Here is a 17,340-nt window from a genome sequence, read left to right on the forward strand (position 1 = left end):
ATATTTAAAAATTCCAAAAATTAGAATTTGAATACATTTATTATTAAATTAAAACATGGGGGTGAGCATGTTTGGTGAATCGCCCTGTATATTAATTGAATGTTTAGCCCAGGAAAAAGTCAATTTATAGCTGGTATTAAATGGGTTACATTAACAATTTTAATTAACACACTACTATAGTTAGGTACATATAATTACATATACTTGAAATCGGGTATGCATATTATTCTATAACTTACGTAATAACTAGTGAAACATCAAAGGAAGTTTGGTACTATAAGTATTGAATTAAATTGATAATATTTTTAAACTGATACATTTGTTGATTAAATCAACTTCAAAATGTCAATTTACCTACAATAAGTTATAGTAACATACAGTTAAATTTACATAAACATTTTTTCAAAACAAAAATAACAGAACAGAGATAATAATGATAATAAAACTTGCTTGTTTTTCCTTGGCTTAGTGAAATAGAAAAGTGTAAATAACCCAATGGATTTAAATGATTTAATATGCATTATATTTTGTTTCATCGTACGCGCATATAAATCTGAAATGTATTATTGTTTTTATTATGTGGTAGACGGTAGACACCTCCTATATAATACATTTATGTATATGCACATATATATAAACACGAGTGAATTCAAACTGTTTGATTATATAAAATATAAATGCCTGTACGTATTACGTAAACTATATATAGTTAGGTAATCTTAAAAACATCAAGTTACACTTTGGGGGGTTTATTATGACAAGACCCGGCCGTGTATAATAAAACTATTGTAAACTGCAAGCGTTTACATTGAGTATTGCCCTTGTTTCGTTTAAGACTATTATCGCAGGAGCAGGGCAGTGGGCACCCTATAATTCAGTCATACTTCGAGGTTTACAGCCAACGGTGGGCGGTAGGTAGGTACATGAATATAGTATGCCTCGACTTCACCACTAGCTCTCTTAAAATGTATTAATAACATTGATGTAAATTGTAAGTATGAATATTGCATAATATTATTATGATTACATTTTGTTTATAGTAGGTACGTATCTATATAATTTGTTAGATCTAGGATATCTAGATGGGTAGGTAGATAGGTAGGTACCTATAACGTTCAGAGACTAATCGAATTTCTGTGATGACCTAAACATTTATCACAATTATTTAAATATATAGGTAATATTTTTTTAAAATAATATACCCATGTATACCAAATTTTTATTTACAAACCATTAACTATACAATATAGTTAATATTATAATACATAGTAGTATAGTTACAGGACCGTTGACGTGCGCCAGTTGAGTGTTGTTGACCTACTTATTTATATTATATATAGGTAGGTACAGCAGAATAACTTAAAACATCAAAATGTATTTATTATAATATACAACGTTTCACCTTAAAAATATATAGCACTTAATCATACAATGTATTCTTAACACTGGACAACTTATGTGTAATAGGTTAAACACAATCATAAAGAATAAATTGAAAGAATCACTAGTTAAAAAAAACAGATTAAAAACTATACAAGTATAAAACTGAGATATTTACAATTGTGTGACATATAGTTAGGTAGAGCATAAATTAATATAATACATTTAAAAACTTTATTAATTATAAAAGTAGAATAGTGCAGATAAATATCTTTTCAATTATTTCTATTCCAAAAATCCTTATACCTGGGGACCTACCCACGATTTCTAAATTTATATAACACTCAAATCCTGTAAAATGTAAAATGATTAGTTTTTCCTAGAATTCGTTAATTCACCTACAACTTCTAGACATTTTCAATTAAGGAAGTAATTAGTAATTACTATACTTCGCGTGCTTGAAGACCTACAAAACAAATGCCGGCTCACGGCTCACGACATTTTATAAATCAATACAAATGGGTTGTTTTCGTAGTGTGAAATTAACAGTTAACACAAATAATGTATTGTATATTCATATACATCCATTTAAAATTATATATACTCTTGGAAAGTAATGGTTTTAAAATCTTTGAATATGATATATATAACAAGTTTGTATTTTATCGATATTTGTATTATTTGTAATTATTATTATACACATGTAAAAACTTAATCAATACATTTAAAAAATATTTTTCTGATTGATTAGTAATTAAACACAATTAAAGTCTTAAAATAAAAATGTGGTTAAAGATTAAATTTAAATAAACTCGGGTGGTGCTGCTGAGTGCCTGCCCACAAATATTAAATTCTGTTACTTTATATTATTAAATATCCTATTTGCTCATTGTACATAATGTTGTATAGATTGTAAATTACTTAAATAAATAAATTTATATGACGAATTTATATTATTTAATTCAAATTTAAGGTAACGAGTAAAATACTAAAATAGTGTTGAATACCTGTATTACAATTTATATAGATACAATACACAGCATCCAACTGTGTTTATCCTTGTCAATAACACTTTCTCTTATTTTTAAATGTTTGCGCATTGGAATAATGGCTCAATGGGTATATTTATGGTTCATATTCTACTTAATTCTTCGTGTTATTTAAAATTTGTGTATGCCCGATTTAATAAAAATATATTTCCTACTAATTTTTAATATCATAGTGGAGAATGTATAGTATTTAGACATTTATTCATTGACTCAGACAAATCCTAGTCAGTGTAGGTTGTAAGACAATCGATGCATATTGCTTATTAGTATAGGTACGTGAATAAGTCAATTTTATTCAAACATTTTTCTACTAAATATAAATGCATAATATCATACACGAATCAATGAAAGAATAATAATATTACAATGATTATAGTGTATTACGCGTTTTAGTGATTTTATTAATTTACCGTCCTGTATACATTTTTTACTGAACGACATAATATAGCAGAAAAGAGGGTAGGTACAGTGGGTATCTATATATATTTATATATAGGTAAACTTTAAACTACCCCATTGCGTGCACATGTATCAAGCACGCACAGTTAGCGAGACAAGAAGTAAAAAAATACTCACAGGGTAAAAAAAACCTTAAAATATATGTATAATAGGTACTATTATTATACAGTGTGATTCACCAATCATGAGCTTTCCCCCTTTTTATCTTTTAGTAATGAAAATATTCAAACATTAAATTTTAGAATTTTTATGTTTAAGAATCATATTTTCAAATACGAAGATCTTTTTATACAATTTAAGGAGTCTCTTGTGGCCACCTACTTCTTTTTTCAAACCAGACGACTAAAACAATTTTCAAAAATTTCAAGGTAGGTACCTATATTAATCAAAATTCAAACAAATAGTTGTTGTGTTATTCAACTTTGTGTACCTACTAAGGACAGTATTATGTTTATAATAATGAACTTAGAAAATGTTATTGGGTTATGATTGTTGGAACATTTTAGTACCTAACTAATATAGTAATATCTATATTAACATTATGTAACAAGTAGAAATTGTCCAAGTATAATACATAATGAATCCAAGAATAATATACAAAATACATACATTTTATATTTTTTTGAAATTATTAGGTTCTATCCTTAATCTTACTCCTTACTCCTTAGTATATTCAATATACATTTTATTAATCCAGAAACTAATCGTACGAACATTTTTCCAAAAAATTATCTGTTTAACAATTTAGAGAAAATAAAGTTGATTTTCATTTGAAAAAAAAAGTTTGTATCGCCACAAAAGTACTGATCACTCCTTAAATATAGAACAAAAAATCTTGATAACTGAAAATATGGTCTTTATTCCTTAACTGCACATAAAATTTCAAAAAAATCAGAATTTTAATAAATTCATTATTTTTTTCAATATCATTATCACAAAATGGGGGTGAACATGTTTGGTGAATCATTCTGTACATCTCCTCCTACATTTCAACTGTTCGACGAATCATAGTGAATTGATTGCATATTACCAACGTATGTGTATCTCGTGTCTGCTGTGCACCGTATCCGTAATATTATAACGATATCCATGTACATACTTGATTCATCGAGCGTGCTCACGTCTTTTTATATTTTAACTATGCATTTATTCAAATTCTGATGTTTGGTATTTTCAAATACCATTATGGTATACTTTAAGATTATATTTCACAATAATTCCTTATTTACTATACATTGTTGAGCATATGATCTTTGAAAATGTTGTTTTATTTATAAATCGAAATTATAAAGAGTAGTTTCTGAGGTAATGAATTGTATAATATATCAATGCGTAATAGTCCTTATGAGTTATGGTATAATATACGATTTGAATATTATAGAAAATAATTAATATCCACTTAGTAATTAAGCTTCTTATTTGAAGAAAAAATGTTATCACCTCAGGACACTCTTTAAATGTCATAGACAATCTATGTATTTAAAAAATATAGTCTTATATTATACGGTATAGCCGTATTATAGGTAATATAGGTGGTACCTACCTAATGAAAAATTCCAAAAATCAGAATTTGATTAAATGGTTAAATATAGAGAATGCATTATGAGGTTGACCGTGTTTGGGCAATCACTCCGTATATAAATATTATACTTTACAGGGCTACCTGCCTATACTTACACATCGCATGTATACAGTATACACACATATACATAATTCAGAGTGCGCTTGAAACACACGAAAAGCGGTGTGTGTGTATAGTTGCTAGTGCACGCGTTCGCACCGTTCGACGTAGTCGCTTATTATTAGTGTTGTTTCGATTGTTACTTTTTTCCCCCCCGTTGGACATGACGAGTAACAACAGCAAGCCGTTGAACAGCGTTGGCGGAGGAAGTAAACATGTTCGATCGCATAGTCTGAAAAGCTTTCCGGCGGTTATCGATAATAGGAAACCGCCGGATAACGGTGGCGTGGTGGCTGTTGGGAGCGATCCACAAACAACCATGAAAATTACATCAACGTGGAAACAGGTGTTTATTTTCAATTTTCCGATACTATATTATATAGTTAGATATAATGTTATAATGGAACGATAAATATTACGGTTTTCTGAATATTTTCGTTGATCAGACGAATGGCTACAAATCGCAGATTATTGATATTTGTAGCACTGAGTAGGTATCACACTACAAGAAAAATCTTTAAATATATTGGTGCGTAGGAGGTGACAATTTAATTCAGAAATACTTTTGTTCAAATTTTAATTCATCGCATGTAGACTAAACTAGGTAGGTATTATATAATATTATTTTGAAAAATATAGATCATATTGTAATCAGCTTTTATCTTTTTCGAAAAAAAAATAATCTATATAAAATAAGACAATTTTAATTATACTTTATTGTACTGTTCCATCTATTGCAGTGTTGGGTAAATTACTTTTAAAAAGTAATGAAATTACGTTACTCGTTACTTCAAATATTTTTATTTAAATTACATTTGCGTTACCTAAAATTATTTTTATCATGTTACATTTCTTTTTCATTAATAAAGTAGTGCGTTACAAATAACGTTACTTTTTTTATCATTTTTTTTAACCATATTCAATTCATATGATTCAATTATTATGTATATATTTTACAATCATAGACCTAGTGATAATAGACCTATATTAGTATTATGTTGAAATGTACAATCATCTCACCTATATGGCTATAGTCATAAGTCATAAATCATAATTAATTTTTATTAAATTTTATTTTTAAACCGAACTCTTTTCTTTCTGCTAATAAAGTGATAACATTTATTCCTGGAATGTTTAGTAATATTGTTAACTATTATCGGAATCAAAAATAAATATAATTGATTTTTAATTTCTCTGGGATATCCTATACCTGTAATACATTCAAAACTATTATTTTAATAACGTGGAAAATAACGCGTTAGTGCGTTTCATAGAAATTACTTTTCAAAAGTAATTTCGTTACAATTGCGTTACTTTAAGTAAAATGTCATGAAATTATTGCTGCGTTACTGAAAAAGCAATTGTGTTACAGTAATTTGTAATTTGCGTTACGTTACTACCCAACACTGAATTCATCAATTGATCATCGTTTTTATACTAACACATAAATAAAATCCTTTTTTTATTTTTGTGACAATATAATATTACTATTTATGCATCATATTGAATATCAATTTTAATATTAGTTTTTTAAAAATCTTAAGATAGTTGAACGTACTTACCTATCATAATATGTCCTATATTGTCGTGCGTAGGTATGTATATAAAAAGGGTTGTATTAGTTTTTTACACATAAAATATTGTTAACCTGCCTGTCTGCCTATAGTATTATATTCGTGTTTTATAGTCGAAATTAGATCATTTTTTTTTGATAATATGAAGTAGTAAGTACGAAGACTTTTTAAATTATTTTTTTTCATGGTAAAACGTTTAATTTTTTATATAGTATTGTTCCGTGTGGATCAATATAAATTAATTTTTTTTTAAAGTAATATTTTATTATATATTTATATTGCTATTAGTAAATTATTTTTCTATTATGGTAATACGGGGTAGGTTGAACTAATTTTTGACAAAAGCCAATCGCATACTTTTTATAATAATGATTATAATATTATTTCATATTATAATATTTCTAGTTGTAATTAACTTATACACCTTATAAAATAAATAATAATACATATTTTGTAAGAATCTCAAATACATTTTTATTGTACTCCTTAAGTCCTAAATATCTTAAGATTAATGTGTTTGTGGTTACTGGTTCACTCGTTCGCACCTATAAAAATAACATAATATTAATATTTTATAACATAGTAATAGTAACATTATTATAATTGTACATGTATATTGTATAATGTATAGTATACTTAGTGTATGTACAATACAAGTTATAAAAATCGTTAGATGGTTACATTAATGACATAGTCAGAAACCGAGAATATAATATCATAGATATTTGAATTTGAGGGTCATTAATATAATAAAGCTATTTGAAGCAGATTAAGCCTGTCTGAAATCGTTAAAAACGTATTAACATTATAAGATACAACTTGACAGACACAGATAATATTATTTTATTTATAAAGTATCTAAAAATATGGGTAAATGTAGACGAGTGAACTAAATCAATATCTACCTACGCAAGTACAATATTATGTATCATCGCATAATATAATATAATATTTTATGCAACTGAAGGCTAAAATAAAATTATGTAATTTATTTATATTGAAAAATAACGTATTAATCGAAAAAGAATTCACTCAAATGCGTCTTTTGTAATCAATGCTTATATAATAGTATTTGAAATATAATATGTTTGTAAATTGTATTATATTCTATCTCTTCGGTAAGTATTTTTTCCAATTCAATAGCTCATCAACTTGATACAACTCACCAATATGTAACTTACAACAGGCTTTGACCTGATTTATGTTTTCTGCGCCTTCTTAATTTTTTCCTTAATTATTCGTTGCCAATACTCAAATAAACTTAATGGGATAAATACATTTAAAAAAAATGGAAAATTAATTTAAGCGTAACATAAATAGGTATACACATTTTTTAATTACTTGATTAGTTAAATTAAACTAAATTAAATCTAGTTTAATTGTTTTTACAAAATTCTTATTCAGAATTGGTTTTATTTATTTTATCCATAGTAAATCAAAACAAATATTAAATGTTAAGGCATGTGATCGAACTAGAGATCGAACTAAACAACTGTTACGAAGAACAATGTCGTGGAAAAGTAATACGATCATAATGCAGCCCGAAGAACGCAAGTCAGAAGAGTCATCCAGTACGTGGGAAATACACGTATGGGGTATGTTATGTAATAAATAATATTTTTTCTTTGAAAGGACCTTAAACATTTTTTTAAATATAATGGCCTACCTATTATTATAATGTCCGAATTCTTTGACGCACGTGAAGAACTGATACGATATTCGTAAATAACTATTAAGCATATAATAATATAGGTAACAACTGCCAAGTTGTCCTGTATAATATAATATATACAAGCCACAAGGTAAAGGAAACATTTAAATAATATTACATCAGACACCATAGTATTGAGTTTTTAACGTGCGTAAAGCGTATCATTATTATACATTCTGTATAATTTATAATTTATTCAAACTATTGTTTTATTTAAGTCCTAGATGTCCAGGATACTATAGAAAATAGAAAATAATTTCGTTTAAAATATTCATGTTTATATTCGTAATTTAAAAAAAGTATCAAGAAATTAAACAAATAAGCTGATAAGTTACAATAATAGTTGCACTAAAAAAATAGGACGTTATTTAATGTTTTCAGCAATATTGAAGTATATGATGAGTATACATATGGTAAACATTTTAAAAAGTTGCTACTATCCTAAAAAATTATAATATTGACATTATTATTTTTGCTATTTCGGATCACAAAAAAAAAACTATTATATATACACAAAATATATTTATAGCTTACGTGATTTTGGGTATCTCACCCCAGTTGTGTTTAGGACACAAGCACTAACTACTAGTATTTTTCAAGTTATAAAAATATAAATATTACCTTTTATTTGTGTTTATACTTTTTTAGCATCTTGGATGAAACGTTATGCTAGTGAAGATGAATCAAAAACATTGGATATTCCATTTAAACTATCGCCTTTACAAGAGGAAAAGTTATTGATTTTTTTTAAATATTATTTAGACGGAGATTGCGATGGGTTCGTATTTGAACACGATTTTCATCAGTTTGCTGAGGTATATATAATTGTATATAATATGACTGTTTTAGATAATTGATTGCATTCTATTTTATTTAATTAATGAAAGTTTAACTGTTTACCGTGTAGTCCAGGCTTTAAAGAATAATAATTATAATTTATTATCAATAATGTTCAATTTATTTTTGGTAGATTAATAAATTAATTTGTTTCTCTTCAAATACATTTCCTTTAGCTACTTTGTAGTTTAGTTAACATTGCCAGTAGACAATATTAATATACTTACATTCATTTAAATGATATAAAATAATAATTAAGTATAAAATGTTAATTGTTTCTTAAATATTCAGGATTTTGTTAGTTAAAATTTGAGTTTTGAATAAATATCTTTATCATCTTTTGGCTTATAATTAAACTAACTTATATTATTATTATTCATAAAATATAGAAATTAAGACGTTTTGCTGATTGGTCACCGAATAGTGATGAATACATAATATTAAAACAAGTTTTAACAGAATTAATTCAAGTATTCATTCAATGTGAAAGCGGCCAAAGTAAGCATGGGACCAAAATTATCTTTATTCATCTCTCTATATTGTTATAACAGTGCCCAGTAAAACTCATTGCACTAAAAAAAAAAAAATGGTTTCTAAAATATCCAATATATACAGGGTGTAACAGATAGAACTGACTTTTGGAATAACTTTTGTTCTAATCAATATTTTAAAATTTTTTTTTATATATAATTTATAGCCACTTGCGCTACACGTGTAATAAAATAAAATTATTTTTATTTTTTAATATTGAAAATGAAAAGTGAAAAATTTGATTTAAATTGTTTTGAATAAATTAAAAATAGCCAATTTGTAAATCTTATTATAAGAACGATTCGGATGGATTTATCTAAGTCAAGTAGTTTATTTTTTAGAATTTTTTTAAATATCAATATTTTTTTGATTAAATTAATTTGGAATGCAATTTTTAAAAATATTATTTTTGGAAATTTGCTAACATGGGTATATTTCTAAAACTATTTAATAATCATATATTTTTATCAATTTTTGTCTAACGTTTTAGTAGCATTAATTTTTTTTTTTTTTTTTTGGTCAGTTCTTTTTGTTACATCCTGTATATCTCATATTCTCATCTAACTCTTCTCATTAGATATCATAAATCATTGTTAAGACTATTTAACATGCTCAAAAAATATATTAACGATAGAAAAATTGAATTATTTTTATTCATTATAAATATCAAATGATAAACAGTTCAAATATAAAAATAGGGTGTTGCGCTTATGAAAAAATCTGGAAAAAAGGAGTTTAGATACCTGCCTGTTTATTATTATACATATAGTATATATTATATGGTATATACAGTGTATATAATATACATATACTATAATATAATATCAAACAAGATTATATGTATCAAAAGTGTACAATGGTGGGTTCGGTGGGTCCATTGGGTCACGTAGAAGTGTAGAACTAATTCAAATAGAATGATAATATGGATCCCTTGAGAAACACTGTAAGTCATCTTTGTAAATAATATATAATATACGATATAAAATATAGATACTTCATTATATTTTGGTCGGATAGTTTTAAAATATAATATAAATTAACGTTAATTTTATGATTGGTTCGTTTTAAATTCAGTGTAGGTACAAATTGCTCACGTAACCCCAATTGATCGTATTTACTCTATAAGATCAAACATTTAAAAATAATAGTTTTTAAAACCATTATATAAGCCTTTTTAAATTATAAATTATTCAATTATGTGAAGTACGAACTATATACTTATATACCAACTAGCTTTTTGTAATTCTTAGATGTTTCGTTTACAAGTCTATCAACAGACGACTGGCTTAAAATATGGTGTCAAACATTAAGCAAGTGTACTGTAGCTTCAGACATGCCATTGTGGCTGAAATATTTTCAGAACATATTGTATAAGTCTTTGGATTCAGGTTGTTATGATCATCGTAATATTCGTAATCTTTAAAAGAAGAATAGTAATTAAATAATATCATACATGTACACATAATATGATTTTAATTTACACAGGTAAAGGCGAAATAGAAAAAGCAAATTTACAAAGGTTCTACTGTACATTTCTCGATTCAAACTGTGAGGAATCTAAACAAGGTGTGATCGACGCGATATACGATTCTTTAACGTCAGTAAGTTGTTCATTTTAAAAAATGCGTTCTGGGTCTATAATTATTTTCCTTGTTAAATGTTATGTGTTAATAGATGCCTAACATAATAGTCGTATATAATATTATATAATTAAACCAAACTAATAATTAATAGAACCTAATCTATATTCGCAATAGTTTTATTCAAAAGAAGATTTCAACAATTTTATTCAATTCGAATCGAGTACCTAAGAAGGTATATATAGTTATGTAGATGCATAGATGCTGTATACAATTATTACAATTATTATTTTAGCTAGGAAATAGGTACGTCGTAGTCCAAAGGTATATAAGAAAAAGTGCTACAGTAGCTACAGTATCTCTATTTGTTGAAAAATAAATCTTTTATATATAGAAATATAAAATATTGTCCTATCGATTTCCAGGCTGCCAAATTTTAAATTGTGCCGAACTTTTTCACTACAGGACCACAGGACTATGGAATTGTCAGGAGAGGGGTACTAAATAAGTTGTATATTAATCATTATACAAAAGCGTATGAAGATGGTGATTCAATTTTATTTTGGAATATAAGTTCTATGGGAATCGGAACTTGTAAAGTTTGTTTACTTGTTTACACCATTTATAATTTTGCTCTTGATTATTGTTTACGTTTTATTTTTAGTATACAGGAACATTTCTCAATATTTCTCATTTCCTATTCTGAAGAAGAATATTATTCTGGAAAATATATAAATATAAAGTATACAAAGTACAAATATGATCTGATACTAAACGTTTACCAAAAATGTTATTCTTATTAGCGTTTAAAGTTTAGTTAAATTGAGTGGCAGTAGTACACGGAAAATTATAGGTGCATGCTAATCCACCTATTTAAACTTTTTAATCGCCATAGGTAGGTACATTATTATTTCTAATATTTACATTTTACAAGTTACATAGGTAAAAGGAATTAACCAAGACCTAAGGGACACACAAATATTACTAACTTAACTCTACAAATATATATTTTTTGGTTATCATATGTATTAGCCATTAGGTAAAATAGGCATAATATGAGTTTTAAATTTTGGGAAGGGGGCTATTATAATTTACATGTGTGTCTATGCCCCAGAGATATATTAAGGGAGGCATTTTTTTGGTAGGGCAGCCCTTTTTCCTAAATTGCGCTATGTACTTAAGTAGTTTTTATTTAAACCTAAACATTATTATTATGTTATTTATTTTTGACTGTAGAATGGAGACTTTAAGCTGGATCGCGATACTTGGGGCCAATGTTTTGCGAACTGGTTACTGGGCACCAAACCTAATGGATGTGGTCAATGGTTATTTGGAAAATGTGGTCCAACGCCTGAATTCTTCCCTATCGATTATTCTGCTATGAATTCGACGGTCGATACAAGGGATACTTATTCGCATAAAAGGCGGAGCGATAGACATTCCATTGTGGTCTAAAGAAAACAGTAATAATCAATAGGTACACATTTTTGTTGCCATGTGGACTATGTGCTAAACAGTCCATTAGTGTATATTTTGTATAAAGGAAATATAATCGTCTTACCGTTTTCACATTTCTAAATGATTACGTTATTTGACTTCCTATAGTAAATAGACAAAAGTGAAAAACCTTTTGACTAAAATCCTTAAGCTACGCCTATAATGATGAGAGGCAAAAAGCCAATTGGCCAATCTTAAGATTTCCAAATCCCTCAACCAGTGAAACACCGAAACATTATAATATTTAATACTATTATACTATTCAATACTCATAAGAATATCTCACCAAATACGTACCTATTCAAAGTTATTTAAGAGTTAATTTTAGGTGTAGATAGCATTAAGTTATAATTATGATTACAATTTAAAATTAAATGGTCACAGCAGTGGCGTAGCCATGGGGGAGGCTTAGGGTAGCCTATAGCCTCCCCTCCCATAGTTCGTGATTTTGTGCATTATACTACTATTTAGTAGTTTTGTTTTTGGTCAATTAGAATATTACATCTTATAGATCGTCGTTTCTCTTTATATCTTATATATTTTTAAAAGACAAACTCAAAGATAGTACCTACACTTTATTTCTGAAAATCCGTAAATATATTTTAAATGTTCTACTTTTATTCCTTTTCTCAACTATTTAATGAATCAATATCAATGAATAATCGACTGCAGAATCTAAATTCATGACCATGTGAGCCATGAGGTAGGTATACTTGCATATTTTATACATTTAAAATTATTTAAATGCAAAAACATAGTATTTATTTAAAAGTTAACAACAATTACATAGGTACCTAGTTTTTATTTAAACAATTTAATACTCTTGAATATATATTTTTTATACCAATATATTTATATATATAAAAACGAGTTTATCTATGTAGGTATAGCCGTATAGGCGCAAAAACGCACGCACTAATTTAAATAAAAGCATGTCATATCAATAGATTAATATTTTATTGTGTGTGTGTATCAAAGGTGTCAAAGTGTCATAGCCCATAGACCACTTTTTATCCCGGAATTCAACCCATAAACTGCCTAATGGGTTCAATGGTTCATACTATCAATAATATGCATTTCGTCGTTAAAATGATAAAAAACGTAAATACAAAAATTGAATTTTTGTTTGATTATTATTTATTTATTGTTTTCGTAATTGGTTAGCTACACGGATAAAAAAAACATATTATAAAAATGCTTCACTCTTAAGTAGTTGAGTCTTGAGAATATTGTGTATAGATAGGTATTGACGTATTGTACTATACTATATATAATTGTATATTTGTATGTTTATTAATAATTAAAAAAATTATAATAAGCTCCTAAGATTCGATAGGAAGATACTAAGGAAAATACATGGCCCAATTTATAATCCCGAAGAGCAGAAATGAGAAATTAGATCAAATTATCAATTAAGTGTACTATACTACTTATATACTACTTGTACTATATAAAAGAGAAAATGTGGTTCAGTTTATTAGGAGCACAAGACTAGAATAGTAGAACGGATGGCTGATGGGGCATGGTAGACTAATGAAGAATATCATAAGTGAAGAAATATAATAGGTTGGTATGAGACCACGGCCCACGCGGAATACCGCGCCGAAGTGAATGAACAGTGTACGAGGATCGTGGTGGAACTTACGCAGTCACGAGAAGTAGAGTGGAAACATATCAAAGAACAGAGAAAAATGGAAAGACTTAGTTCCATCAGCTAAAAGCCTAAATGGCTTGAAAAGCTGAAAAAAATGTATTATTAAAAAACATTGTGTGTAAAAAAATACTGGTGTATGTGAAATATATAATGTAACCATGTAGGTTAATGAATAAATTATAAATGTTAAAGCATGAAACATACACTATGGGAATAGAAACTAGGTAGAAAGCCCTATTTAATCAATAATAGGTGAAAATTAAAATGTCTAGTTGTATAAAAACAATAAAGTTGACTATTTTGCTACCTACATGCTAAAATAGTGTAATGGCATAATTTCAATGATCTTCAGTATTTTGTATATAATTAGATTGGAAAAATAGAAACCGATATCATTTGCACAAGTTTGTGAATAAAACTATTATACTTTTGCCAAAGAAAATTATATAAATACTATTTTTGATATAACGTTTTTTCTCCCTTGTATTTTATTGGTGGACGACGCTTTCAACCTAATCAGGTGACCGGGCGACCGGTCCTTTCAATATAAGGTATCAGTATAGTACATTTCGTAATATTTTTTAGCCTCCCCCCACATTTTAGCCCTTTCAAAGAGGGAAAACAAATAGTGCGCTGACATCCCAACCGGCAACTGATCTTTTTATTCTATCCCATAAGTCAAGGTTGTAAACCTATATCAACTGATACCGGTATAGTTTCAGCCAAAGAATCGAGTGGCCTTTGCAATTCAAGATCCTTACATATACGTATTCGACATTGTTAACCTAACTATTCTACCTTAACACTTCTCCTTCACCCTTCTCACACAACTATACAGGTTCAGTCAGCCTCTATTCCTGCACCTCCATATCATCGGTAATTCTGTCTATCCATCTCTTCTTCAGTGTTCTCACCTCTCACTTTCCCCCTACATTTACTTCCATTAGCTTCTCTCACTACCTCTTATCATACAGTGACCGAACCACCTCAACCTAGTCTCTCTTGTTTTCACTACATTATATGCCACTCCTACACTAGGTACCTTTAATTTATTAATTTATCATTCTATTCACCTTTGTCCCTCACACACCCAACTTAACATTAAAGTATCTGCTACACTCACTCTACTAACCAAACCTAACTTTACATTTCTTTTTTATATTTCCCATTCATACACCAAACATTTTGTAATCCTGTTGACCTCTTTCCTTATCTTTGCCATGTCATACACTTCCTATTCTCTCAGTCTCTAGTTACCTACAAGTCATCATACTTAATTATAGGTGAAAATAAGTAAATGCCATTAAAAGAATTACCTACTCACAAAATTACTTAAAAAAATATCATAAATGACCAATTTTTTAATTTTTATCACGACTTAATTGATAGCCGGAATAGTGTTAGACCAGTAGTCACAATACAAATAATTAAAAAATTGCGGGCAATACATCTTCTTATAAATTAACAATATTAAAAAGAAACCTACTGAAAAATAAGAAAATATACGTACCCCATTATTAAAATCCGTCATAGAACTTAGTCTTAGAAACACTGCAACGTTAACACATTTCACTCTGCTTAATATGATATTTTATTCCCTGTTGGTAAATTTTCACTGACGAACGCCGGAATACTATCAATGAAATAACACGCAGCATGGAGTAAAACGTTCAACAATATTCTTATGACCTATGCGGATATGCGTTACAGATACGATATATTATGATATATATGTTACAGGCAAAGTATACAATTTAGACATTTTATACAATATAAATATACAATATACAATACTTATATTTGATAAGACTTGTGAAGTATTTTTTGTTTTTTTTTTTTTTATTTCGAAATTCAACCCTTATTTATAGTGTGGCTCACACAATAATATTAATGTCTTACTTGAAACACGAAGTAATACTTTTTTTTTCTCTCAGATTCTCTCTTCAGGCCACAACGTTTTTAATTTTGACTTGGATTTCTGAGGCCAGAATAAGCTCTTTTTTAAAAATTTCTTTCTGAATCAAACCATTTTACTCTCGTGAAGTTAATACAATTAAATAAAAACACTCCAAGCGCAGGCAACCATGCAGATTGCTTTGGATTTGTGCATAAAGCGAGGCACAACGACACGGCGACTTGCCTGTGATCTGAGGTATACTCAATACAAAATACACCACGGAGCATTGTGTTGAGTATTGTGTAATTGTTCATTTTTTTCCGTTCGAAGTCGAGTATAGTACAGCTAGTGTAATATAACAAAAAAAAAACAATTTTTCTGTAACAATAATTGCCACGAATAATACCTGCCTATTATATGAAAAAATAATATGGCTTAACATATTTTACGTCGGCAACGGTTGTCAACGTGCTTTAAAAATATTGTAATAATAAACATTACCTATTATAATTATTAAACATTATTTTCCGACCATCCTACCTGTTCGTTTTGACTTGTCTTATTTCTGAACGGAGAATATGTATTCGGTTACAATAATATTATTTCTATGTTTCTGCATCTTTTCGGAATCATTGGGTGGGCTCGTGGTTTTGAGTCACGTCCCCCCGGATCCACGGAAGAAGTCCAACTCTGTATCGCAACATTTAAGAGGCACGAAGTATACGGCCGCCGATTCAAAATTTCGATCGTCACCGCAATCACCGATCTGCGATTGTTTGCAGATATCCGAATACCCTTATCCGTGCGTCGTCGGTTCGCAGATAACCGGGTGCCGTCCACCGCAGCTCGACGGTCCGCAGGAAAACGGATACCGTCCACCCCGCATCAGATGTCCAAAGGACACCGGAAACCGTCCATCGGCGTCAACCAACTGTCCAACGCATGAATGTCCACCTCGACGCACAATGCCTATGTGGCCGCCCTGCCGGACATCACCACCATGCACGACTTGCCAGACTACGCTGCCACCGTGCATGAAATTCCGAACTTTACCACCATGTACCAAGTGTTGGACATCACCACCATGCACGACTTGCCAGACTACGCTTCCACCGTGCATGAAATTCCGAACTTTACCACCATGCACGACTTGCCAGACTACGCTTCCACCGTGCATGAAATTCCGAACTTTACCACCATGTACCAAGTGTCGGACATCACCACCATGCACGACTTGCCAGACTACGTTGCCACCGTGCATGAAATTCCGGACTTTACCACCATGTACCACTTGCCGGACATTACCGTCATGTACCACGTGCCGGACTACGCAGCCTCCTTGTACCAAGTGTCAGACCTTGCCACCTTGCACCAAGTGTCAGACACTTCCAAATTGTACCGCATGCCGAACGCTGATCCCGTGTACTACATGTCGGATAATACGACCTGCCAAGTCGAAATTCCTCAGAGGCTTAACTACACGCCACCGA

At 29.1% G+C, this 17,340-nt stretch overlaps 1 protein-coding gene across 7 annotated transcripts; it reads left to right on the top strand.

Moving 5' to 3' along the window:
• The first annotated feature begins 921 nt into the window (after positions 1 to 921).
• LOC132941967 (uncharacterized) lies at positions 922 to 16,891 on the top strand. 7 transcript variants are annotated; one of them, XR_009664205.1, is made up of 9 exons: positions 4,389 to 4,915; positions 7,603 to 7,738; positions 8,503 to 8,669; positions 9,081 to 9,189; positions 10,473 to 10,610; positions 10,708 to 10,823; positions 11,228 to 11,401; positions 11,467 to 11,697; positions 12,039 to 12,164. XR_009664205.1 is itself a non-coding variant. In XM_061010237.1 (8 exons), exons 2-8 carry the CDS (start codon positions 4,733 to 4,735, stop codon positions 12,255 to 12,257), a joined length of 1,068 nt encoding a protein of 355 aa, XP_060866220.1. In that variant the 5' UTR covers positions 922 to 991; positions 4,546 to 4,732; the 3' UTR covers positions 12,258 to 13,341. The 7 variants fall into 7 exon arrangements, 4 of the variants coding, with proteins under 4 accessions (XP_060866220.1, XP_060866219.1, XP_060866218.1 ...); XR_009664206.1 differs by having other exon boundaries at positions 11,228 to 11,396; XM_061010237.1 differs by lacking the exons at positions 11,228 to 11,401; positions 11,467 to 11,697 and adding an exon at positions 922 to 991 and having other exon boundaries at positions 4,546 to 4,915; positions 12,039 to 13,341.
• Positions 16,892 to 17,340: the final 449 nt, after the last annotated feature.

This window comes from Metopolophium dirhodum, chromosome 3, assembly GCF_019925205.1.
Source record: "Metopolophium dirhodum isolate CAU chromosome 3, ASM1992520v1, whole genome shotgun sequence".
In the NCBI taxonomy this organism is placed as follows: Eukaryota; Metazoa; Arthropoda; class Insecta; order Hemiptera; family Aphididae; genus Metopolophium; species Metopolophium dirhodum.

Bases quoted from the DNA above. Each gene is read 5' to 3' on its own strand.
- LOC132941967 (XM_061010235.1), top strand. From the start codon at position 4,484: ATGCATTATGAGGTTGACCGTGTTTGGGCAATCACTCCGTATATAAAT. The intron at 7,739-8,502 runs GTATGTTATGTA...ATACTTTTTTAG, and splicing joins GTGGGAAATACACGTATGGG to CATCTTGGATGAAACGTTAT. The intron at 10,824-12,038 runs GTAAGTTGTTCA...TTTTGACTGTAG, and splicing joins TATACGATTCTTTAACGTCA to AATGGAGACTTTAAGCTGGA.